Here is a 27,962-nt window from a genome sequence, read left to right as displayed (position 1 = left end):
TTGCTCTACATGTCAGGGCGGATACCAATGGCTTTACTAAACCTGTACAGTGTGTATGATACCACCACGACAACGTTGTTTTACATGTCTGGGCGGATACCAATGGCTTTACAAAACCTGTACAGTGTGTATGATACCACCACGACAACGTTGCTCTACATGTCAGGGCGGATACCAATGGCTTTACAAAACCTGTACAGTGTGTATGATACCACCACGACAACGTTGTTTTACATGTCAGGGCGGATACCAATGGCTTTACTAAACCTGTACAGTGTGTATGATACCACCACGACAACGTTGCTCTACATGTCAGGGCGGATACCAATGGCTTTACAAAACCTGTACAGTGTGTATGATACCACCACGACAACGTTGCTCTACATGTCAGGGCGGATACCAATGGCTTTACAAAACCTGTACAGTGTGTATGATACCACCACGACAACGTTGTTTTACATGTCAGGGCGGATACCAATGGCTTTACAAAACCTGTACAGTGTGTATGATACCACCACGACAACGTTGCTCTACATGTCAGGGCGGATACCAATGGCTTTACAAAACCTGTACAGTGTGTATGATACCACCACGACAACGTTGTTTTACATGTCAGGGCGGATACCAATGGCTTTACAAAACCTGTACAGCATGTATGATACCACCACGACAACGTTGCTCTACATGTCAGGGCGGATACCAATGGCTTTACAAAACCTGTACAGCATGTATGATACCACCACGACAACGTTGCTCTACACGTCAGAACTGACTACCTCTACATATATCCTCTTGACGTTAGTTAGCAGTGTGGACTGTAGCGTCGAGAAGAAGTTGAACAGATTGTTCACTTCCTTCCTGTCGTAACCAAGGAAACGAGTCTGCAGTGTGATCCCAGTTTCTTCCATAAACCGCATGAGTTCGTTATATGTGATCTGTGGCAAAGAAAGGATCAGCTCACAATATCTGGCACGTCACAAACAAGGGATCAGTTTACTCTGTGTGAACTATCGTTGGGGATGGCTAAATCATCTATCACAGATTGAAAATGCGCTTGTCACCATAAATCAGCTTATGAATGTACCTGTGGAGTATCAGCTGGTTGTAAGTGATCTGTCACTGGAAAAAGGATCAGCCAACAAGTACAGATTATCTGTCACTTTGGATAACATATTTGTTTGTTACTCAGGTAAAAGACAGCTATCTTACTTTTCCGTTCCCATCCCGGTCCAGATATTGTAAGATGGTGTCGTTGTCGACATCCCCGAAGATCCGTCTTCGGCGCGTTCTCGTGAAGGTGGTCTCCTGTGGTGTAGCCAGTATATATAAACAAGTGAAATACAGCAATTTCACTTATATGTGTTCTACTGCAGATATATTCATTTTGAAAAAGAGAAAACATCTGAACTTCTATTTCCATTTGTGTTGAGCATTCACTGTGAGCGCCTAAATGGATGCAACTTGTCTGCATTACTGGAAACTGTCGTTAGAGAACCACTACATAGTGGGTGCTAAGAATCCCAAATGCTGATACTAAGACGTGTGGTTTAAAGTAAGGAAATACGTATACAAACAAGTGCAGAAGAGTTCTGGATGACTCTCTCTGTAGCTGGTCTCTTATAGACGAAAGTCTGGATACTTCTAGACAACACGGAGGGATGCACAGCAGTTACCAAGGAAACAATACATTTCTTGACACTGAGACTATATAGAATGGCACCAGAGTGGACACTGACATATTTCACACAACCAAACTTTAGGGGGCTTAAGGTGATCCTGTCATACATATAAAGGTTTATCCTATATCTTTATACAGTATGGTTAATTATATCCAGTACATTGTTAGCAGTCAGTCGGAAGAACGATGTGCACAATACAACAGTTGCCCTTGCCGTTTGTATCACCCTGTAGCCCACGACTTGCACACATGCTGTACAGACTTCGGGAGAAGAAAGGAGACAGGTTTGAAATCAGTTTACCTTACATCCAGCAAACGCCAAAGTTCAGAGTCAGCAACAACCCGTTTCTATTCGAGTGCTCAAATCACTGAATTAGTATTACAAAATGCATCAGGCGGGCATATGTCATGCTTGTCAATATATAAAGGATATATTCGATGTAAGTCTCGTATGTCGACGCAATGTCAGTTACATGACGACACAATAACAATCCTCTCCCTCATGATACGAATAAAGAACGTAACGTAATCAGCAATGTATTTCCTTATAGAGGTAGAGTATAGTAGTAGTGTGTAAAGATGGTATACTTACGTCACGAAGTGCTGCCTCTAGTTCATCCCGGCTAATTGTTGCATCACAGTCGACGTTATGACGTTTAAGGACCTGCAAAATTGTTGAGGAAGTGGAAAGAAAGAATTTCTAGCATATTTCATTTGTAAAGATCAGACAAGGGAAAGGACTGACAGTAGAATATTTGGATGGGCGGGCATGGTTGTTTTATAAAGGACCCGTGGTGGGTACAAGACTTGACCAAGGATAATATTATTCGGTCACATCAAATAGACAGCATACATTTCTAAGAAATACATTCATTTATTTTACAATAATGAAATATATTTGATCTAACTGGTCAGTGAGTACGGCATGATTTGGTCTTCCCAAGCAATCATTTGTCAAAAGTTCAATTCTTTAAACTTCGTCATTCTGTTAAAGACGTGACTCTTTAGGCATCGGTAACGTGAACTGCTTTTGAATTCATCAATTGTGAGGGATGCGAAGTTGCATAAAAATAGTTTGTTTACACAGACTTGATGCGTGTAGTGTGCTGTTTCATATCCTTTAGCTGATTCATTAGCAGATATAATGTATATGTCAACATTCGAAATGTGTTTTCAAAGAATACTGTTTTAAAACACCTGTAGATCTGCCTCAAGCCAGTTTAAACCTGATCGTCATCTATTTGTTTGACATTCAGCTAACTGCTGCTTATTTATTTGAGTCGGAAGTTTAGATAATATTAATATAATAATATAATATAATATAATATAATATAAAACTGAAGAAGCACATTGGTGTCTGACCTGGAGGAAGGCGTCCACTGCCCTGACAACACGCCTGTGCTCCCTGTCCGCCTTCAGCTGCAGCTGGCGTGTCTTCACCTTCTCCCTGAAAATATCGGCAGTGACTAAGTGTATAAAGATATACAACCCATCACCAGTTATGACAATCTTTGTTTAATGTATGTAAACAATGGCGGACGACCCTACCTGGCCAGTTTAGTGTCCGGGAGATCCTGTAGCTCCACCCCCATCCTCTTCTCCAGCTGGTACCTTAGCACGTCCTCCTCATTGTCGGCATACTGCAACATCAACACACAATCAACACAATAGCCACGTCTTTGATGTCTGACCAGTTATTACTCTTCTTTATTTATTTTCTTAGCGCCACCTTCACGAGATGTTCGGGGATGTCGACAACGACACCATCCTACAATATCTGAACCGGGATGGGAACGGAAAATCATTGTAAATCCTTAAGATCACAATTTCAGACCTCGGTTGCAAACGATTGTAGGCTAAGTCCAGTGTCAGCTTCAATCAAATCAACTGACTCGGCACAGTTTTGAAAAACTCCGATCGTTTCAGTCTGGGACAATTTTTTTGTTCTTTTGTTTTTTAATTTTTTATATATATATTTTTTTAATTTTTGTTATGGTTGTTAACATGAGAACCACTGTTATTTACGGTAGTGATACGCTCAACAATGAAATGAGAAACAATATACCTTTCGATAATAAAAATCAAGAAAAGTGTTGACAGGCGATAGGCAATAGCCTTGACCTTTTCAACTACTGGAGGTCCGTCAATCTCAATTTACACGCAAGATGGGAGTGGTTTCCCTTGGCAACATATGTGGATGTCGTAGTGTCTGCCTTGAACAATGTTGTAGTGTTGACTAGTTTTGTAACATCACGGGGCACCACGTATACTTCTTTGCGACACTCGGGTTTGTCTTTTGTTTAATCTAACATTTAAATCTATCATTTAGGCTACAATTAACGCATACAATCAAGTTTCTTTCTCATTATTGAATCGTAAGTTGAATCGGACGACACAAGAGATGTTTTTAATGTACATTTCACACATATACATGTATTCATCAAACAGGGAAATGCACATGGCGAGGCACATGGAATTTATGTGAAATATCATAAGAAGAGCATAAAAATCTCTTTAAAAATAACATCAATAGCGCTAAATATTTCAAGCATTGTAAATAAGTATTCCGCAACTGCTCATTTATTACTCCCATTTATATAGTCTGGTTCATAATTATTGAGAATGTTTCTTCTTACTTTGAGCTATCCTAACACCTCAACCGATTCACTGATACTTAAAACTAAGTAATGGTGTAAGGGAGGTAACTCATCTTTGCCTACTGAGTATAGTACAATTAGAGTTACCTCCCCTGAATTTGTAGCAGACGTCATTTTCCTCAGCACTGTCAACAATGTCTGCTGAAGATAAAAGAAGGTTGATTTTTGAGTTGTGTAATCAAGGAATTGATGATGTAAATACATTGGCAGAGAGAACAGGACCTCCTCTCTCTACTGTGTATAGGATTAGGAAGAATTTTAAAGAGGGAAAGGATTTTGGGCACCAGAAAGGAGCAGGGAGACCCAGAAAATTGGACTTCTCAGATCGTGTCCGGCTGGGAATTTAGTGTCTAAAAAGCAAAGGGCAAGCATCTCCAACATCAGGTATGAAATGATAGAAAGGGGATCAACAGTTGTATCAAAATCTACAGTTATAAGAAATTTGATTGATCTTGGATGGGAGAAAAAGACTGGAATTCCTTCTCCTCTCATGAAACAAGAACATAAAGACAGGCGTGTTGAGTGGTGTTTGGCACATGAAAACTTTGACTGGGAAAATGTGATTTTTACTGATGAAAGCTCAATATGGGTATATCCCAATAATGTGAAAATATGGACAAAGTCTGCGTCAGCACCGTTGTATCGACGACCTAAATACAGCCCAAAGTTTCATGTATGGGGAGGGATATCCTTATTAGGAACGACCCCGCTGTGTGTGTTTGAGGGAAATCTGACAAGTCAACGCTACACTAACATATTAGATAATTTTCTCCTTGTGCACATGTGTTTTATGGAAATGACTGGATTTTGCAGCAAGATAATGATCCTAAACACACCGCAAAACATGCCAAGCAGTGGTTTCAGGAGAAAAATGTGACTGCATTACCATTTCCTGCATATAGTCCTGACTTAAATCCCATTGAGAACATTTGGGGGATGATGAAGGAATGTGTGAATCAAAAGGGGTTGACAAAAATTGAAGACATGAAGAGAGAAGTGGTCCGATACTGGGACAGCATAACTCACGAAACACTAACCTCTCTGATAGGAAGTATGCCTACCCGTCTTAGACTGTGCCGTGAAGCTCAAGGAGACTTGATAAAATATTAAATTGTTACCTACACAACATGAAAAGGTCAGTTCACTTTCACAATACATTCAATTTTATCTGATTTGTTCTCGTTTAATAATATGAAATGCTTTAGCTATTCTCAATAATTTTGAACCATACTGTATATGTCATGCATTTTCCTCACTCCCGTTGCAATGACACATTTTCATCTAGCAACATATAGCAGATCATATATCTGCGGGCTTTATATTTATTATATTGTCTGCAGTAATCGGCTCCACCTTTTGGGTTTACAAAGTACGCTATGCGTGCTTGCAGTCAAATGTTAGAGCCGAGTCTGAGAAACTCGGACCTCCACCACCGAAGATTCCAGGTTCCGTTTCTCTTCAAATCACTAGATACGTTCACGACGCGCGCTCGAGTTTAAGACAGCATGCCACTCTTAGGGCATGTTCTGTTCGTGTTCAGCTGGAAAGTCATGCTCTTCCGGTGACCACAGTGACCCGGATACCCACACTGTGAGCATAGTGGCCCGACCGGATATCCATAGTACATTATTAGGGAAAGGTATGTGCTATGAAAGAAAAGAAAACGTTATTTGTCTCATTAAAGTTTGCCAAAGGAGCCATTCCAAGGTAAACAAGCATCAGAGAAAGACCGTAATACAAGTAAACGTGTTGGCGAACTGCAATTATAACGAGTTAAAGCAAATATATACGGGGTCTCCTTGCAGCATCTGTCGGGTTATAAAGCCGAGAACGGACACTCTGAGGGAGAAAACTCCTTAAGTCAAGCGATGTTCTTTCGGTTGCCAGGACAACGTGACGTAGGCTGAATATAATTTACAGGTAGCATTCTGCTGAAGACCGAGGTTAGAGCATCGGAAAAGATGTGCGGAATGTTAATATATGTTGGGGCACCTGTTCCTACAACTGGGACCGCTTTGGTAACTTTATACCCCGATTTTATAAATAAAAAAAACCAGGCAAATAAACATACACACTTTGAGCCTGGGGAAATCCGAACCGTTAAGATTTCAAAGTCAACTGTGAAATGTCATTTTCTTTCCAATTCCCAGGGTGCCTTAAAATATTATTGATCGTTATTATCGTCACCTGAGACTTGAAACCTGTTTTACACTAACTGTGTTACCAACTCATGAACGCCATCGGACCGGAGCCATGGGGTTCAGCATATTAACTGTTTGTATCTGGAATAATTGGGAAATAAGTTTATTAATAGTTGTTTTGAGAACAATACGTTTCAGTGAGTGGCTCATTAAAACGTGTGTTGGAGAGTTAAATTTTCTTCAGTGTGGGACAATTTTATTTTGTTCTTTTAACGATCGCAGTTCGTTTCATGTCAAATTTCTAAAATGCACAAATATAAACTGTGTCGTTGGCCTTTATTATAGCTGCAGTTGGTACCTAAGTGTAGTTTTCTGAATGTGTTAAAAAAGTAATTTTGAACACATGCCTGATCAACATTAGTGGTTCCGGCTCTTGAAAATACACCCCAAGCAAGGATATTGCATGTGGACGTCAATAGGACATCGTATGATATAGTCAAAACAATACAGGAAATTAATGCAATACGGGCCACCCATCATATCATATTAAAAGTTGGTAATAAGATAAATTCATAATTGCAGCAGACACGTTCACAGATGTTGTACAAAACTGTTGAAGTAGATAGACACAAGGGCATCAGAATAACAACACCTCGACACGTCAGTTGGTGTTCAGTGTGAATGCTAATTGCAAATTGTTTTATAAGTTTCTTTTCCAAAAATGGTTTTATGATATTTAAAGTATATTTCAGCTATATCCTAACAACTAACGATCAAGGAGTAATTTCATTTCAGTTTTCATGTAATCAATTTTCATAAAAACTTAGCAGAAAGTCTGTGACTGGGTTGACTGGGCATAGTTAGGTCATGTGACCTTAAAACGTGCAGTGAATGCAATCCATCAATATGGCATAACAGTGGTAGGCCTAATGCTGTACAGATGTCTCAATGTTGACAAGGTTGTTGGTACACAGATGTTTATTGTATGTGTATTTGGGGATATCTTTAAATTTTGAAGCATTTGGAGTAATGATTTATTTGAGGATAGTATTTTTCATCATGCGTATAGTTATTGAATAAGAAAATACATTCTAAAGTTAAATTTGCATTTTACTGCAGAGATAATTCTATTCTCAATTCGTCTTACCACTTCAGTTATTATTCAGCGAAAGCAACGTCTAAAACCTAGCAGTAATTATGTTTAAGGCTCCGATGCTGTAAGTAATTTGTATGAGAAACTGAATTAATTATACCATTTGGTAAAGCATGTTTAGTAAGGTATCTTTTGTTTAGTTTAGTTTGTGAACCTCGCTGTTTCATGAACGTTAGTCTTAAGGCTAATGGAAAAGATTAGCTTCAATGTTACGACGATTCGTGTATTTGTGAAGTATTGTGCTGACAGTAAATGTTCCGACGATTCGTGTATTGTCACCAGTGCAAACAAATGCCACGACGTTAACGATGAGAAATGAATGAACATGGCACATATGCTTCATGCACAATGACCTTTATCAGTGCGACTGAGCACACTGTCGACATATTAGGAGGTCTCTGCTGTATAAGTTTAGTGAGATGGCCGCCTTGTTCTTGGAATATATATGAACACACAATGTGTTAATTCCTTGCGATCACTTGGCCTCAACAGCCCTGACCTCCACCCAGCTGAGTGAAAACGGCTGATTCTACAAATGTAAAAGACGTGAATTGGTACCAGCTGTATAAAACAATGAACTCCAAATGACTGAACGGACATGGTGTTACTTGCTCGCCATATACAAGATCTGGGTACAAGACATACAACATATTCGTCTTTTTCATAGATAAATATAGATTACAATAATTAAGAAGGCCCTGTCATAATGATTGCAACTCACTGACAAACGATAATCTGTGCTCATATTACTATCATCAACACGTATGTGTAGGATCCTTCTACATACTGCTGAAATAGATAGGCTTGACGACGATGCTATGCTGGCATTGTTTCTCGACCAGACAACCCAGTGATCAACAGCGTGTGCATCGATCTACGCGATCGAAATACGACACGTGTCAAAAATTTTGTTTTTACAAAATGGTGTTTTTATTATGATTGTATAGTTTTGTTAACATGTTTTTCAATCCAGATTGACCAGTTTTAAACAACATCAGTGTGTTTTTCTGATGAAGAAGCATATCGTCTACATGCACCTAAAAAGGCAGACGTGATAAGACGTTCCGTATGACATTCGCGAAAACGAGCAATTCGAGACAACACTACCAATGAAAGCAAGAACCAAACCCGCCCGAACTTATGTTTGTTTTGACACAATCGCCATGACACAAATTATATAGACTAGAAGAACGACTGCAAGTTGGCCAAACTGCCAGTCATTTCAATATTCATCCTAGGACAATCTGCAAGAGTGGTTTGGGGTCAATAACAGCATCCACGACCGTCCAGGCAGGCATGAGAACATGGGGTGATTCAAGCGTCATGGTGTGGAGTCCAATCAGTCAACCAGTTAGCTGATACCGTGGCGTTCCAGAATCTTGGTCCAAGATGAGCAAGTGACGCGACAGCTGCTCGCTATATTGACCAAGTCACAAGATCCCACGTTGTACCACATTTTGGACGTTACAGAAATCACATCTACCAGTAACACAACGCTCGTGCCCACACTGTCACAGCAACATTTGACTTCCCAAGACAACATGGCATCCAAACCCTACAACAGTCTACACTCAGTCGGGATTTAAGTCCAACAGAACACCTTTGGGACGAGAGTGAAGAAGAGTGAAAGACCTCCAACCAAGGACGACAACTGCAATTGGACTCGATCAGATGTCAGAGCACGGATCAGAGAGCCAATAGCCTTCATGAACCGACTGATTCATACCATGAAAAGATGTTGCAACGCTTTCATCGCTGTCGATAGAGACCACACACAATGATGACTTTCGGTTATGATACCAGATACTAAGTCTGATTCCTGCAAATGTGTTAGCCGTATGTGTCAAGTTTGTACTCAGTCCTCCCTATTTTGTGCTACTGAGGGTGAATTAAAGTGTGTGCTTCAAGAAACCACAATCGGTGCGCAATATCTTTAGTGGTTCAGTTTACATTTACTAAACGCAATACTCCCTACTGCTCTCAAATTGTACACTGCAAATTAACTTTAACAAACGCTATAGCATATCACATGCCTTCATTTCATACCCTGAAGTAATGCAAATACTGTATTGTAAACTATGCATTTAATTTGGCATGATCTTCAGATTAAAATCTGGGGGAAATAAAGACATTCATGCATACATGCACGCAACCAACTCCAGAGGGAATGGACTTGATTCTGAAGATTGGGAATACGCTGACACCAACCCGCCTGAATGTGGAGTACAATTACAGTTGAGTGTGATTGTGGTTCAGACATCCTGCTAGTGCGGGAGTAATGTGTTGGTTAGGGTGTATCAGTGAGTAAACTAAAATGCACAGTTAAACATAGAGCTCTAGAGTGGAATGATTTGGTCCAGATTTCTTCAAGCGCACACTGGGATATTATGTCTCTATTTTGTCGATGTTTATTCTTAAGTAACATTCATTAAATGCTACGTAAACACAATTATTTTCAGGGCTGACATTTATAAACAAGTAAAGAATATTCCTAGATTATATTTATGTGCATCTTTCGCCTGCATCACAGAATAGTCTCAGTGTGGTGGAGAGAAGGGCGGGGGACACCTATGTGTAAATGGACAGTCGTAATCTTCTATCCCTTCTCTATGCTCTTGATGATGACGGTGACACAGAACAGAAGAAAGGGTAGGGTGCGAGTGCATGGAAAGCCTTGACGATGTTGGGTCTAGAGTCGAACCATTGCTGGTAATGGTAGTGTGGTGGTTCCAGGTGTAGATGAGAAACACTGAATCGTAGTCTACCCAGCTGGTGGTGATGTCGGCGTTGACGTCTTCAGCTTTTGGTTCATCAGGTACAGGATTCATGAAATAAAGTTATACGTCTTAACTCCAAACAGCAGGAAGAAATGGCAATGCTGTTTTTACAGAATTCTGCTTTATAGCTGGAATATTGCTGAGCGTTATATAAAACAAACAGAGCAACCAACCAATCTTCGGTTGTATGCTAGACAGTGTGAGAACAGTGAGAGACGTGACCTTAATTTGTTATCTGCTTGGGAAACCCCTGTATACGTGAATGACAACCATCCTAAACTGTGTTTGAGATATAAATGGGAATAACAGTCTGTTGAAATATTGCTCATGTGAATCTGCTTGAATCGTGACTGAAAGAAGTAGTACTTCATGTTTGGGTCAAGGAGAAAGGATGGAGGTAATTGCAGTCCCTGCATGCAGGATGTAAACTTGGCTGTGTAATTCAGGGCACGCACGTAATTGTAACAAGCATACCCCTCAGGTTTACAAAAAAAAACACCTACCAAAAGAAATCCGAGTGTCTTATTGTTGAATTCCCCGAACCTCTCGCTCCTGTCGAAGAGTCGGGTAAGTGCACTGAGTGGCTGGAGTCGTTGTATAAAGCTGTCTGTGTTCTTCATCGACAGCCACCAACCTGAAGCCAGATACTGGGAAGATCAGTTATGTCAAACACATGTACACGAATTGACACGCTAAATAATGAGCACCACACTGTACATGGATTGGCACGCTGTAGGGAGCGCTACACTGTACACTGATTGGCACACAGAAAGAGGAGCGCTTTACCATACACGGATTGGCACACTTAACATTGATGTTTAAACTGTACAGAGACTGACACAGTGAATAAGGAGCGCTTCACTGTACACAGACTGGCACACTGAATAAAGAGCGCTTCACTGTACACACACTGCATGGCTCATGGGTAAAATATACTTTGGTTTCAATAATAAACAATAATCAGTGCACTGCAGACGGATTGGCATACTGAACAGTGATTTGTACACTATGCACGGGTTGACATAACGAACAATAAGGATAGCTACATAGAAGTGGCAGTGTGATTAAAGAGCGGTGTAAGACTGCCACACGAAAATATCTTTTTTTTCGACGTTGACGCAGAACGAGTGCATTTTACGCAAGCAATAAAGTGTTGGGCTTGATCGGGAAGCAGACTGTTACCGGTGTTAGTGTCTATAATGTGCAGTCTCTCTGTGTGTTCCGCACTCCACCCGTCAAGTAACTCAACAACCGATGTTTCTCGGCCAAACGAAAAAAAACACACCAACAGATAAAGTCACACTGCATCGATTAACATATTCATAAAAGACAGTGTGTTTTTTCGCAAAGTGATAATGATTACCAGATTCCATACTTCCAGATGTTCCATACTTCTTCCCTTCTTGATTTTCATACAGTCATAGCAGTGTAAGGGGTAGTTACAGATACTGGTGTACGGGGTAGTTACAGATATTGGTGTACGGGGTAGTTAGGTACGGCATATACCGTCATAGCAGTGTATGGGGTAGTTACAGATATTGGTGTATGGGGTAGTTAGGTACGGCATATACCGTCATAGCAGTGTATGGGGTAGTTACAGATATTGGTGTATGGGGTAGTTAGGTACGGCATATACCGTCATAGCAGTGTATGGGGTAGTTACAGATATTGGTGTATGGGGTAGTTAGGTACGGCATATACCGTCATAGCAGTGTTTGATATAGTTACAGATATTGGTGTATGGGGTAGTTACAGATAGTGGTGTATGGGGTAGTTAGGTACGGCATATACCGTCATAGCAGTGTATGGGGTAGTTACAGATATTGGTGTATGGGGTAGTTAGGTACGGCATATACCGCCATAGCAGTGTATGGGGTAGTTACAGATATTGGTGTATGGGGTAGTTAGGTACGGCATATACCGTCATAGCAGTGTTTGCTATAGTTACAGATATTGGTGTATGGGGTAGTTAGGTACGGCACATACCGTCATAACAGTGTTTGATATAGTTACAGATATTGGTGTATGGAGTAGTTAGGTGCGGCACATACCGTCATAGCAGTGTATGGGTTAGTTACAGATAGTGGTGTATGGGGTAGTTACAGATATTGGTGTATGGGGTAGTTAGGTACGGCATATACCGTCATAGCAGTGTATGGGGTAGTTACAGATAGTGGTGTATGGGGTAGTTACAGATATTGGTGTATGGGGTAGTTAGGTACGGCATATACCGTCATAGCAGTGTATGGGGTAGTTACAGATATTGGTGTATGGGGTAGTTAGGAACGGCACATACCGTCATAGCAGTGTATGGGGTAGTTACAGAGTACCCCGCCGTCCACAAACGTATCCTCCACGCCATGTAGTTTATACCTCGGTGCTCTGAACATACCTGAAACAAAGCATTGTTTTATGAACAAATGATACATGTGTTACAGTCCGTTTGATTTCTTTTGAGACCAATGAATTGCTTACTAACACAATATCTAACAATTGCAACAATCGACAGACAAACTCGGATGACTTGTTTCATAATTTTGGACACCCGAATAAGATAGTTGTTGATCAAACGACCACTATTTTGTAGTTAAATTTCTACTATATATTTACGAGGAGAAACCACTTGCTGGTAGAACAGCCAGTTGCACGTGGGAAATTGAAATTTCATTACACACGCGTGTTGATTACTTGGACCGTTAGCGTGGACCCACGAGAGCTAGTATGTTATGGCCGTATTGAATCCGATGTTTCGAAAATGAACCCTACCTGGTATTGCCATGGACATGCGCACTGCTTGCCGAACTGGCATATCAGGTGTTGTTTTAGGGTGGCAGTATTCGGTGCTCATTTGGTTCAGGTTGGTAACTACAATGCACAGCTCTTTCTCATACTTCTGTAGCACCTTAAAAATAAAACGTAAACAATAAAACAACAAAACCATAACCATAAATGGATTCCTAGGATTGAGACTTGAACATGCACATACATGTCCAACAAGAACTGTGGCAGGGCGTAACTCGACAAGATCGTTTCCCTATTCTGCTACTGCTTTGGTGCTGGGTATTATTTCATTATGGTTTTAGACTGAAATTTCTAAGTTTGTGAAAAGTGATATTTTCCCTGCACTGGCAGACGTTTTGATATGCTCACTTCAATTGAAATATCACTTCATTGCTCACCAACGTTGTCTATCCGACATCTAGTCACACAACCCAATACATGGCATACATTTTACCAAATGCATTTGGTCGGTTGGCCAAGATATCGGACGACTAACCTCCAGCAACTAAAACCGGCACCATTAGATGATCGCCGGGTCATGCAGTGCACATCTAGTGACTATCCCTTGCTGAGGCGTGTCGAGTTGACCGCCCTTAAGAACACTGTGGTTACGTATCTACCACGTTATTCCCGTTGCAGTCGGCGAGGAGATGTAAATCTTCCTGTTAGTGTTACAGTTCTGATGGGGCGACACCGCGCTTGGCACATCAGTGTAAGGGTCTTTATAAACGTGTCACAGTATTGAAGGGACGTTATTTGTAGGAAGGGTTTCAACGCTGACGTACGGAAAGCTAGGTCTACCTTTCAAAACAGATTTAGGGTCTTGATATGTCCGTTGTTTTTGCCAGTAGATTACATTATTTATGCTACAACTGTGAAATCGGAGTTATACCTGTTTGTGTAGTGCTGCTATGATATCCGCGTCAGTATTCCAAGACGATCAAACGGAACAATGTGAGACACGTGCCAACAACTGGTAGAGTTCCTGTGACATCTGGCCGGGGCAGGTGTTAATAACGTCTAGGAGAGGTCGTACCATTTAGGCAGTTGTACTGTGCAGCAGATTCAAGTCTACTCCTGTCACCAAAAGGAATTTCAATAGCTGGAAAGCGAAGAGCAGCGTGCTGGAGGGAGTACCATTAGTGGGCTTGTTCAGGTATCGTGTTCCCCAAGAGTGAGCGAGTTCAAATTTAACGTAGCTTCGACATTGTGTCAGCCATATAGAGGGCAATTTGTTGGCAAAAGACAGCTGGGAGAGTCCCAGTTATTAGTAATGCAAGAGTTAAGAGGCTTATGGCCCATGTCGGTCATCTGTCTTTGAGTGTACTTTTCGCCTATTCATAAAAATTCATTTTGACATACATTTGAAACCCTTTGAACTTTCTTTGATTTGACAACGTTTGAATACAGTTGATTGGTGCTATCAGCATAATTGTTGGCGGTTGAAAGGCGTTCTTGTCTACCATTCTTTGACGGATTGTCACATTTTTAAAAACGGGCTTACTTTTTATCGGATCAGAGCTCATTCACTAATGTATTGCTTCACGGGCGGTCTATTCTCACTTCAGAGACCTTTGATGTTATACTTCAGGCGTAACAGAGTGGTGGCTACAGGGTCAATGGATAGGTGGTTTAAAACTAGCAAACCCATCTGAAATAGCTCAAGCAGTGGTGATACATAGTACTTGTTAATAGTAATCAACATTTTTCCTAGATATGATTGGGTGGATTCTGTGAAAACCAAGAAACGCTAAGAGATTCCAGAGGCTTTATCCACGGGAAACTAGTAGGGGAACTAGTAGTGCGGCTACCTCGGACTTCACTTTTTCCGACTGTCAGAAGACATTGTTTGAGAGTTGAAACCAGATCCTAGCGAATTTCCAGAAAGTCATCAAGTGTTCAATAGCGCAGCTGAGTGGGTAGCTGTCAGTGTATAGTGCAGTTGAGTGGATGAAGTACGTGTATAGTGCAGTTGAGTGGATGAAGTACGTGTATAGTGCAGTTGAGTGGATGACGTACATGTATAGTGCAGTTGAGTGGATGAAGTACGTGTATAGTGCAGTTGAGTGGATGAAGTACGTGTATAGTGCAGTTGAGTGGATGAAGTACGTGTATAGTGCAGTTGAGTGGATGAAGTACGTGTTTAGTGCAGTTGAGTGGATGACGTACATGTATAGTGCAGTTGAGTGGATGAAGTACGTGTTTAGTGCAGTTGAGTGGATGACGTACATGTATAGTGCAGTTGAGTGGATGAAGTACGTGTTTAGTGCAGTTGAGTGGATGACGTACATGTATAGTGCAGTTGAGTGGATGAAATACGTGTTTAGTGCAGTTGAGTGGATGAAGTACGTGTTTAGTGCAGTTGAGTGGATGACGTACATGTATAGTGCAGTTGAGTGGATGACGTACATGTATAGTGCAGTTGAGTGGATGAAGTACGTGTATAGTGCAGTTGAGTGGATGAAGTACGTGTTTAGTGCAGTTGAGTGGATGACGTACATGTATAGTGCAGTTGAGTGGATGACGTACATGTATAGTTCAGTTGAGTGGATGACGTACATGTATAGTGCAGTTGAGTGGATGAAGTACGTGTTTAGTGCAGTTGAGTGGATGACGTACATGTATAGTGCAGTTGAGTGGATGAAGTACGTGTTTAGTGCAGTTGAGTGGATGAAGTACGTGTTTAGTGCAGTTGAGTGGATGACGTACATGTATAGTGCAGTTGAGTGGATGACGTACATGTATAGTTCAGTTGAGTGGATGAAGTACGTGTATAGTGCAGTTGAGTGGATGACGTACATGTATAGTGCAGTTGAGTGGATGAAGTACGTGTTTAGTGCAGTTGAGTGGATGACGTACATGTATAGTGCAGTTGAGTGGATGACGTACGTGTATAGTGCAGTTGAGTGGATGAAGTACGTGTTTAGTGCAGTTGAGTGGATGACGTACATGTATAGTGCAGTTGAGTGGATGAAGTACGTGTTTAGTGCAGTTGAGTGGATGACGTACATGTATAGTGCAGTTGAGTGGATGACGTACATGTATAGTGCAGTTGAGTGGATGAAGTACGTGTATAGTGCAGTTGAGTGGATGAAGTACGTGTTTAGTGCAGTTGAGTGGATGACGTACATGTATAGTGCAGTTGAGTGGATGACGTACATGTATAGTGCAGTTGAGTGGATGACGTACATGTATAGTGCAGTTGAGTGGATGAAGTACGTGTTTAGTGCAGTTGAGTGGATGACGTACATGTATAGTGCAGTTGAGTGGATGAAGTACGTGTATAGTGCAGTTGAGTGGATGACGTACATGTATAGTGCAGTTGAGTGGATGACGTACATGTATAGTGCAGTTGAGTGGATGAAGTACGTGTTTAGTGCAGTTGAGTGGATGAAGTACGTGTATAGTGCAGTTGAGTGGATGAAGTACGTGTATAGTGCAGTTGAGTGGATGAAGTACGTGTATAGTGCAGTTGAGTGGATGAAGTACGTGTATAGTGCAGTTGAGTGGATGAAGTACGTGTATAGTGCAGTTGAGTGGATGAAGTACGTGTATAGTGCAGTTGAGTGGATGAAGTACGTGTTTAGTGCAGTTGAGTGGATGACGTACATGTATAGTGCAGTTGAGTGGATGAAGTACGTGTATAGTGCAGTTGAGTGGATGAAGTACGTGTTTAGTGCAGTTGAGTGGATGAAGTACGTGTATAGTGCAGTTGAGTGGATGAAGTACGTGTATAGTGCAGTTGAGTGGATGACGTACGTGTATAGTGCAGTTGAGCGGATGAAGTACGTGTATAGTGCAGTTGAGTGGTTGACGTACGTGTATAGTGCAGTTGAGTGGATGAAGTATGATTGTGTATTTTGCAATTGAGTGGATGAAGTAAGTATATTATGCACATGAGTGGATGAAGTATGTGTATTGTGCAATTGAGTGGATGAAGTATGTGTATAGTGCAGTTGAGTGGATGAAGTACGTGTATAGTGCAGTTGAGTGGATGAAGTACGTGTATAGTGCAGTTGAGTGGATGAAGTACGTGTATAGTGCAGTTGAGTGGATGACGTACGTGTATAGTGCAGTTGAGTGGATGAAGTACGTGTATATTGCAGTTGAGTGGATGAAGTACGTGTTTAGTGCAGTTGAGTGGATGACGTACTTGTATAGTGCAGTTGAGTGGATGAAGTACGTGTATAGTGCAGTTGAGTGGATGAAGTACGTGTATAGTGCAGTTGAGTGGATGAAGTACGTGTATAGTGCAGTTGAGTGGATGAAGTACGTGTATAGTGCAGTTGAGTGGATGACGTACGTGTATAGTGCAGTTGAGCGGATGAAGTACGTGTATAGTGCAGTTGAGTGGATGACGTACGTGTATAGTGCAGTTGAGTGGATGAAGTATGATTGTGTATTTTGCAATTGAGTGGATGAAGTAAGTATATTATGCACATGAGTGGATGAAGTATGTGTATTGTGCAATTGAGTGGATGAAGTATGTGTATAGTGCAGTTGAGTGGATGACGTACTTGTATAGTGCAGTTGAGTGGATGAAGTATGATTGTGTATTTTGCAATTGAGTGGATGAAGTAAGTATATTATGCACTTGAGTGGATGAGGTATGTGGATTGTGCACATGAGTGGATGAAGTAGGTGTATTGTGCAATTGAGTGGATGAAGTATGTGTATTTTGCAATTGAGTGGATGAAGTAAGTATATTATGCACTTGAATGGATGAAGTATGTGGATTGTGCACATGAGTGGATGAAGTATGTGTATTGTGCAATTGAGTGGATGAAGTATGTGTATTTTGCAATTGAGTGGATGAAGTAAGTATATTATGCACTTGAGTGGATGAGGTATGTGGATTGTGCACATGAGTGGATGAAGTAGGTGTATTGTGCAATTGAGTGGATGAAGTATGTGTATTTTGCAATTGAGTGGATGAAGTAAGTATATTATGCACTTGAGTGGATGAGGTATGTGGATTGTGCAGTTGAGTGGATGAAGTATGTGTATTGTGCAATTGAGTGGATGAAGTATGTGTATTTTGCAATTGAGTGGATGAAGTAAGTATATTATGCACTTGAATGGATGAGGTATGTGGATTGTGCAATTGAGTGGATGAAGTAAGTATATTATGCACTTGAATGGATGAGGTATGTGGATTGTGCACATGAGTGGATGAAGTATGTGTATTGTGCAATTGAGTGGATGAAGTATGTGTATTTTGCAATTGAGTGGATGAAGTAAGTATATTATGCACTTGAGTGGATGAGGTATGTGGATTGTGCAGTTGAGTGGATGAAGTAGGTGTATTGTATTGTATTGTAGTATATAGTGCAGTTGGGAGGATCTGTCTTGAGGACATGGTTCAGAGCAGAGGATCTGTTTTGAAAACATCGTGCAGTACTGAGGATCTGTTTTGAGGACGTGGTATAATAGAGACGATCCGGTTTGAGGACATGGTGCAGTTGAGGAAGAATATCTCCCGCTGTACATGGCTGTGGTGTCAGGTCCTGGTGTATATGATATAGGCTGCAAGGTGTAGCAAGTTAGGATTAGGTTCGTACCTGCTTGAAAGTAATGTCTTTGTCTTGAGTCTTTGCCTCTAATTGGTTGCCGAACCACTCAAAGATCTTCTTGCCTGGGTTCCAGCCATAACCCCTCATCAAGTTTGGTAGGAGACTGCAATAGCCGCACTGGTGGTCTGTCAGTATACATACAAACAAACACAAGGTAGGTCCAGGTACATTCAGGTTTCAATGTTGTTGATACTGTCATGCTGTCGATATTGCCAACACTCAGAAATGTATGATTGCGGTGATGAGGAATGGATCCCAGGCTAGTGCCGAAATACTCTCCCGTGAGACATCGAGACAGCAGCTGTACCGGTTCATGGGTTCGTCCGTTCTAATTCTGACAACGTACACATGTCGTATTTACCAGTGTTTATATTTCACATAACACATACAGAGTGTTCCATTTAGCCATACGATAAGTCATCTATGATGTAGGTACAAGCTTCTATACATTACGAAGTCGGGCACTTCAGAGTCGCTTTCAATAAATGTAAATAAGTGGGTAACTTGAAAAGTGCAATTCGTGGGAATTCTGTCATGAAGAACAAGAAACAGTACATTGTCTCATTGGATTTTCAAATAATTTAATGAGCTACGGTCGACCTCTACAAGTGACTCCGTGCGTAACCCATCAAACGCAGTTGCGCCCATTAACACTTACTGTCGATACATCGTTTATCCGCATATTAAACAGCAGAAGTATGTTAATATTGGTAGTTAAAAGATACGTATACGAGCATGCGGCTCGTATCCACTGTGATACCCCTCTATCCAACAATGCTTTTTTATCATTCTCCCAGAATTTGATCATTCACTCCCCTTTCCAACGTTGAACAACTATCATCCCACTTTATAAAGAAGGTCGTTTACACTTTCATGTTTACACTTTCATGTTTCCATTCTTTGAAAGTGTAAACGACCTTAGTGTGATCGTGTATCATCGTGTATGATGGATGACAGTATGATAAAGACAGTTTCCATTCTTTATCATACACGATCACACTAATGGTGAGGAGAGTGCACTTTAATTCATGTTAAGCTATTCTATTTTTCAGAAGAGCCTTACCTAAAAACACAGCTGACAAATCCTGACTGAGGAAGCCTTCTATGTCCCGAGAGTTGTACCCCACAGCCAACAGCGTGGCCGTCATGGCCCCAGCACTGGCACCCGCCAGTCTCCGGATCTGGGGCCAAATCCCAAGTTCCTCCAGTACCTGGTAGTGGAGCATTGGCGTTAGCAAAACAAAACATCGTAATGTTAGAAATGGTTAAGCGGGAAGTAAGACACGGTGGTGAAAATATTTAATAACTATGAATAACTATTAGTGGTTTTTTTTCAGATTAAGGATTTATATCAGCTGTGTATCCATTTCACCTTTTCACTGATTGTGACGGATGGCGTGTATTGTGGGGCAGGGGATTGGGAGCTCCTATTGTTGAAAGGATACAACGATAATATATTTAGTGTGTAAACCATCAGCCGTTAGTGAAATCGGTATTGTTAAATGTTGGCTGTGAATTATATGTCTATTGAGTATTACACACATTATATGACATAGTTGAAACATGCATGAACTAAACTAGAAGAAAGACATAGGTTACTTTGCACACATATTTATCATATAAGTATGGATATGGTTGTCTGTGGTTGGCACAAACTATAGACAACACAGGATTTAGACAAAGACAAGCACAAATTTGAACACTAATATGGAAAACATGTGTCATTAAAATATGTTAAATGCAGTGTTGCTTTGATAAACTATTGTGCATTTTGACCATAGAAAATATGACATTTCATCATATGTTAACTTCAACACAACTGGACATCAGTGAAAACAAATTCAAATACATACGTAAAAATCAAAACTGACACAACTACCGCAAAAACCGAATGCTGGTTAGTGGATGACTTATCAGACTCTGTGTGAAATGTTTGAAAAACAGGAGTGTTAATCCAGGTATTGTGTGATTAGGAACCATTCATAATATGTAAGGTTTTGGAGTTGGGGAAGCGTGGATGGATTGGTGGGGTGATGATGATTTTTATAGAGAAGCATGGACAATCTGACCTTTGACCCCACCCACCGGCACATGTCAGCTACAAAGGCATGCTTTTCTAACTAATATTATCTAAAAAAATGATGTTCCCGCCCCTACCTCCCCAAAACGAAATGGGTGCCCACCCTCCACCCCTACTCCTCTCTCTCTCCCAAAGAAACACGACATGTATTTACACTCACAATATGCGCCATTTCTTAAACCGTCTATGAGGGGACTAAACCACATTCCAATAGGAAGATATATGTTCATATTCTTAAACCGTCTGTTGGAGGACTAAACCACATTCCAATAGGAAGATATATGTTCATATTCCTGTATGTCAAAAACACCTTGGGGCATCCATACATGGTGATATCAGAGGACAGCCCTGTCAACTGAGGATATCCGAGAACCGTCATGTCAACTAGTGATATCAGTGTACCGTCCTGTCAGGTGGGGATATCAGAGAACTATCCTGTCAACTGGGAATATCAGAAAACCGTCCCGTCAACTTAGGATATCAGAAAACCAACCATCCAGTGGTATCCAAGCGTTACACTCGCTGACTGTGATGTCGTCCAGTGAAATGTAAGCTTTACACTCGCTGGCTGTAATATGGTCCAGTGATATTTAAGCTTTCCCCTCTCTCAATGTGATATCGTCGAGTGATATAAAAGCTTTACACTCGCTGATTGTGATATGGTCCTACTATATCTAAGTTCTCCACTCACTGAATGTGATATCGTCCAGTGATATCTAAGCTTGACACTCGCTGATCGTGATATCGTCCACTGATAACTTAGCTTTACTCTCGCTGAATGTGATATCGTTGAGTGATATCTGAGCTTTACACTCGCTGATTTTGATATGGTCCAGTGATATGGAAGCTTTCCACTCACTGAATATGATATGGTCCAGCGACATCTAAGTTTTACACTCGCTGACTGTAATATGGTCGAGTGATATCTAAGCTTTCCACTCGCTGAATGTGATATAATCTGAGTTTCACATACTTTGACTATGGTATGCCAGGTAACAATAGATGCGTTGTAGGTTGTCCAACGATGTCCACAAAAAAGAGGAAATAAGGAAAAAATATTTCTCAACTGTTTATGAAACAAATCGTTTCTAGTCGGTTCGGTGATCGTTTCAACAGTGTACAGAGCTCCAGGTTATGGGCAGCTGACCAAACAATGTTACACCTGCAACTGTGGCCTGCTCCGTGTCAGTGAACACACTGAAGTACAAGAGGTCAATGGGGGAGAAGCAGCGAACAGTCCAATATACGCTTGCTTCATTGAACATACAATGCGGTTAGTAGTGCATTGAATGTTGGTAAAATGAAATACTAGTATCACGTGTTCCAAATATATTGTGACATGGCCAGCTAGTTTCCTCTCATTTGGCAAAACTCATATTTTCTGTGCGTCTGTCACAATAGTCCTGTGGCATATACTTGTACATTCATGTTCTCATTGTCTCTGATACAGTCATTGATTATATATATATACAGGAGAAACAACTAGGAACAATGAACTCGACTTCAGATAACAATTTAAAATACATTTCATGGACGTCATAGATGAATGCGGATGGACACGCTCGGTCACGTCCTTTACCGAATACAGTGGACTGACTGGTCTCCATTTAGCCTACATGAAAGGTTTATTGCAAATTTAACCTCTTTGTTTTGAAATTCGGAGATCCAGTATTGGTCGGATGAGTATTGACAGGGATAAGCACCATATGTATAGATATGTACTTGCAATAATCTTCATATGCGTTTATAAATTTGAGCCAGTGGTGGTTAAAATACCTCAGTCATACATGCTAGCCAGGAACACAGATGGATTTACGCACACACGGCCAACCTACATAGCAAGCTTGTACTGATGACAGTCATGCACTGAAGTACAACCAGTCACACAGACAGATATACCGCCGAAACTGACCTTCTTTCCACATTGTTTGAGTGATCCAGTCAGGTGAACAATTGCTTATGAACCGATGTCATTTAAAAAGTAGGAGAATTGATACTGGGGAGGTCGGGTAGCCTACTTTTAAAGCGTCCGCTCATCAGCTGGTTGTTAATCCACATTCGACTGTTCATTCCGTGCCTGTCTTCTTTAACAACGTCAAGTGTGAAGATTTTCATTGCTAATGTTGCATATATTTTATGATTCAACCATCAAATAACATTTGTGCAGAGAAGACTAAACAGGCTGCTTCACACTTGTGTCGACCAGCAAGGGTTGGGCAAGCTGACCCGGGGAACCAACCCATAGGCCTTCAAATAAGCTACCAGTGTGTGCTCGTCTCACCTTGTATGTGTCGTGCACATTTCCTGGAATTGCTCACTCCCTGAGTTTGGACAACCGCTCATGTTTACGGTTGTACAATTCCAGAGATTAAAATATAATCCAAATGAGTGACACCCTGATTAATGGCTATTCTGATAAAACGGGATGCTTTTCCCATGTAACACATCCAAATACTCATGGAGTCAAAAGTTCAAATTATATTATTTTATTACTGAAATTAAGAGACGAGATCTAGATTAATAGTCAGCGTTGCATTGTTCATTAATACTGGTAAATGATTATTCTTTACTGATGCAGTAATGTTGTCAGTGGCCTGAAGATACCCGGACGCCGCTGCATTAACATTTCAAACCAAATTTACATGTCTCAGTGAACCCCGCTTCAAGTCCTCTACTAACACTCCCTGTACAGAACATCCTCTTCAAACGGACATTTCAAACATTTACACAGACTCGTTATGTAAACCTAGACACCCTGACACAGCCTGTAATATGCCGTTATCGTGCCGTGTACCGGATGACGAAATAACACTTGTTATTTCCGAAAAGATAGCGTGCTATTCACCTAATCTAGTGTCTAAATCTCTTTAAATGCGAAATTCACACAAGGTATCGTATGACACGAACCAGTGCGTTTGACCTATGCAGCAGATGTTTGACTGCAAAATCACAAAATGCCAGCGTGTATCTGACGGCGGGGCAAGCGACCCTTACTATGACACAGCCGTCACACATGGTAATATAGTTTTACCGGTGCCGGTGTAGTTTAAACGCAGAACCAGCGCAGATCTATGATCAAAGAGGGCTGAATAGGGCTTTCCCATTCATCAGTGAAGTACCCACACCTGTTCAGCTACACACCGCTTAATATACAGGGGCGCAATGAAGACGCTGTACACAGCTAGTGAAATGCAAGTGGATAGTACTCTGTGTAAAGAAAAATAAATCACCCTTGATAAATATGCATTGCGAAGATAATGCACATAACAGCACAATGGTTTTTGACGCTACTATTATCGTTAAATTCTAGTGTATTTCCATGTGTTATATATTTTATCCAGTATTAGCTCAGTTGGTGTAAAGGTTACATGCTTGAGGTCTGTAGTTGTAACTATCCTTACCCGAACAGCACCGCAGTATGCAAGTCCTTTATTCCCTCCGCCTTCGAAAACGATGTTCTCGAATGGAAAGGTGTAATCCGATGGGTCGACCTTCTTCGCCTTCCTGTCAACTGTATTTAACATAGAATAGAACTTGCGTTTCCTGAACAGTTTTATTCCATCTGTGTCATCACAACTGCTATCTGGATCCGCTTCTAGATCGGAATCAGATTCAGATTCGGACTTCGTCTCTATCTCTTCTAGGTATTTCCTCTGGGCTTCTTTAACGGTAAGCACTGCTGGGTTGATCGATTCGGAGGAGGTACTACTGGACTTGTTTCCCATTCTTTTAACATGAATATATACAGCAGACAAGAAATAGCTGAATCGAATTGTGAGCAGACGACAACATACGTCTGCTCTGTTCCAGCGAAGCACGTGTCTGCGGCTCGCAGTATATGTAACACAGGGAATGTCTCACCTTACTGCCAGATATGTAGGATATGACGTAAAACTTGACAGAGTTTATTCCCTCCACACCACTGGTATTGACGTGAGTTCAAACAAAGGTAGAAAGATGGTTGTCCATGGTTCGGCTACTGTGTGTCGTCTTTGTATGTAAGTTTCCGGGGGAGTGCATGCAGGCAGACGTTTCATTCGAGTCCGGTTGACTGAAACCTTTTGATAGTAGATATGTAGGTTATCACTCTAATTATAGACAGGTAGCGATATGAACCGGTTCGAGTTGTGTCCCTTAGTGAACAACCGCTTCGAGAGATAAAGCGAGCTGAAACAAGAACAGGCACGTGATCCCTCGAACTGAGCCTTGCTCCAAAGCTGTACTGAATGATAAGTATAGTAATGCTTATCTTTTAAAAAGGCAAGTCTAGATACGCGGACTGCGCAGTAAAGACGCCAGTGTGTTATACATTTGTGAGAAAATAGAAAATTAATATATTACCTTGAAGACCTGGTCAACACGTGGTTACACATGGACTGAAAACTCAGCAGCGCTTTTGTGTAGACTAATGCATAGTCTCTGAACATATATAAATTTGATTGTAACACGTAAACCCATCTAAGCTGAAAAGGAGTGCCAGGGATACCAGAGATAAAGAACCTGAGGAAATCTAGACTTGCTTCATTTAGGCTTTAGCACTGTAGGGAGGGCGAAGGTGTAATTGGGAAACTAATGGGGTTTTCTTTATGTAGTTCATGCATAGAAATAAGATGGCACAACATTATACATATGACACATCTCGATAGGAGTTTAGGTACACATATCTAATGTGATACTGATCAATTGCACTTGATGGAAACATAAGTTCACATCTACATTGCACTCAATGGCGACAAAAGGCGCGGAAAGGAGCAATGTTCAGTGTAAGCTTGATTCAAGGGGTGAACACGTCATTTGCAGAGGACAGCTAGCGAATAGTCATTGAAGCGCTGAAGCATTAGAACGAGGAAATACATTCATGTGGGACATCACAGACATAGGGGAGGGCCACACACTCAGTGAAGTGTAAAAAAAACCTCCCCGAATACAGGGAGGATTCACAGACACAGACAGTTGTAGTGTCAAGGCATGGACATATTCTCACAGTGGGATCACAGATAGCAGTATCGGAGAGGGGAAATAAACTCGCGAGAAGATAACATATAGTGGTATCAGGGCAGATAATTATACTGGTGGCCGTATCACCGACAGCTGGATGAGGACGGGCAAATATGATCACTTCAGAATCACAGATAGTAGGATCAGGGCGGGGAATTATGATCACTTCAGAATCACAGATAGTAGTATCGGGGCGAGGAAATATGCTGAGGGGAGGATCACAGACAGTAGTATTAGAGCGAGAATAGGAGAATAGTGCAGCCTTTAAATCTAAGTTCAGAGTTATATTATCTACAAAGAGATGAAATTGATCACGTAATACCAACAGATGTGAACACTGCATTATGTTTTCTTGTTAATGTTTACCAAGAAGCAGCATCTATAAATAAGAGAGTTTACCTTTCTAGTTCAAATCACTATCCAAAGCCAAAATTATCTAGTCAGCATCTCTGGTGGGACACTGAACTCGAAGACTTAAAAGAGTGTGAAATACCGCGCACTGAGGAGCAACAGAGATCATAACTTGGATTTACTACGCTCTAAATTCAAGAAAGCATTTGTTATCAAAAGATAATCTTACCAGGATAAACAGAAACAAAAACTAATTGATGCAAGAGGAAACCTTAAATTATTTTGGAAATTGCTGAAACAGGGGAGACAATCACACAAGATAGATGGAATCAGTAATCTACTCAGGAATGGACAGATCACTTTTCATCTCTCCTCCAAATAGAAAATATACCTGTCTTTACCTCCCATTATAGACAAAGATGATAGTGATACTAGTGAGCAGTATTAAATCAACCTATTAGCAGCCAAGAAGTCGAACAACCTATCTAAAAGTTGGCAAATAATACATCACCTGATGCAGTTGTCACAGAATACTTTAAAAACAGTGGTGTATTTCCTAAAGCTTGGAATAGAAGCATTTTTTGCTCTCTTTTTAAATCTGGAGATAAGAATGATGTTAACAACTACAGAGAAATTTCATTGATTGATACAATGTGTAAAATATTTACATCTATATTAAACCAGAGACGCAATACTTTCTGTGAGGACAATACATGTACAATTATTGATGAGGTGCAAGCAGGTTTCACATCAAATTACTCAACTATTGACAATATATTCAGCCTAAAAGCAATGATACAGAAATATATCGGAAAAAGGAAAGGGAGATTTAAAGGCTTTTCAAAAGCATTTGACACCATAAGACATGATATTCCATTACAAAGTTTGAAAGAGATTGGAATTAATTGAAAATTGTATAATATACTCTCATGTATGTATTCAAGCTTGTGTGCCTGTGTGATAGGTTCAAGAGGATTAACAGATTATTTAAAGTGTAATATTGGCACCCGTCAAAGTTGTATTTTGAGTCCCCAGCTATTTATTATATTCATCAATAAGCTTTTAAAACAACTGGAAGATGTTGGAGGAGAAGGTGTTTTTATTTCGCAAGATTTTAAAAATGTTTTTGCTATAATGTTTGCAGACGATGTATCATTTGTAGCGTATTCAGCCGTATTCGGTGAACTTGAAGAAAACAAAAGTCATGGTTTTTAGAAATGGTGGACCCTTAAGTAGCTATGAAAAGTGGACATACAATGGCGGAAACATTGAAGTTGTACCCTTCGACAGATGTTTAGGCATTATGTTTGCACCCAAACTGATATGGGCACGGGCTCAAATTTCTTTAGCTTCCCAGAGCTCTAAAGCTATGATGGCTATACATAGATATCAGAGGACACTTGGTGATATTTCTTGAAAAGATCTGTTTAAGATTTTCGATAGCATTGTTACTCCTATCCTTTGCTATGGCTTTGAAATCTGGGGATATAATTACTGCAAAATAATTGAAGATATCCATGTAAAAATGTGCAAATCTCTGCTCAAAGTGTCAAAATATACATGTAATGTAATGGTGCTTGGTGAATGTGGTAGAGCTCCACTACAGCTTACATATATGACAAGAGCTGTCAAGTACTGGTGTAGGCTGATACAAATGGGCCCTGAGAGACTCTCCTACCAGTGCTACAGAATGCTTACTGCCCTTGATGACATGGGACGCACCTGTTATGCTACAAATATAAAAAATATTTTATTTAGATTTAGATTTGGATA

At 40.7% G+C, this 27,962-nt stretch overlaps 1 protein-coding gene across 1 annotated transcript in view; it reads right to left on the bottom strand.

Annotated features, from left to right (window-relative positions):
• The window catches only part of LOC137256298 (uncharacterized), a 30,455-nt gene extending 5,525 nt beyond the window's left edge, over positions 1-24,930 (bottom strand). The window contains exons 1-11 of the mRNA XM_067794045.1: positions 24,242-24,930; positions 19,824-19,971; positions 18,749-18,885; positions 13,173-13,308; positions 12,703-12,798; positions 10,910-11,040; positions 3,227-3,318; positions 3,041-3,125; positions 2,271-2,342; positions 1,210-1,305; positions 777-935 (exon numbers count right to left, since the gene is read on the bottom strand). Coding sequence (XP_067650146.1) covers positions 777-935; positions 1,210-1,305; positions 2,271-2,342; positions 3,041-3,125; positions 3,227-3,318; positions 10,910-11,040; positions 12,703-12,798; positions 13,173-13,308; positions 18,749-18,885; positions 19,824-19,971; positions 24,242-24,565 — 1,476 coding nt within the window. The 5' untranslated portion in view covers positions 24,566-24,930. The remainder of the gene's footprint in view (positions 1-776; positions 936-1,209; positions 1,306-2,270; positions 2,343-3,040; positions 3,126-3,226; positions 3,319-10,909; positions 11,041-12,702; positions 12,799-13,172; positions 13,309-18,748; positions 18,886-19,823; positions 19,972-24,241) is intronic.
• Between the last annotated feature and the right edge of the window lie 3,032 nt (positions 24,931-27,962).

This window comes from Haliotis asinina, chromosome 11 (genome assembly GCF_037392515.1).
Source record: "Haliotis asinina isolate JCU_RB_2024 chromosome 11, JCU_Hal_asi_v2, whole genome shotgun sequence".
NCBI classification, from domain to species: Eukaryota; Metazoa; Mollusca; class Gastropoda; order Lepetellida; family Haliotidae; genus Haliotis; species Haliotis asinina.
This window is presented reverse-complemented; position numbering and strand designations above follow the sequence as displayed.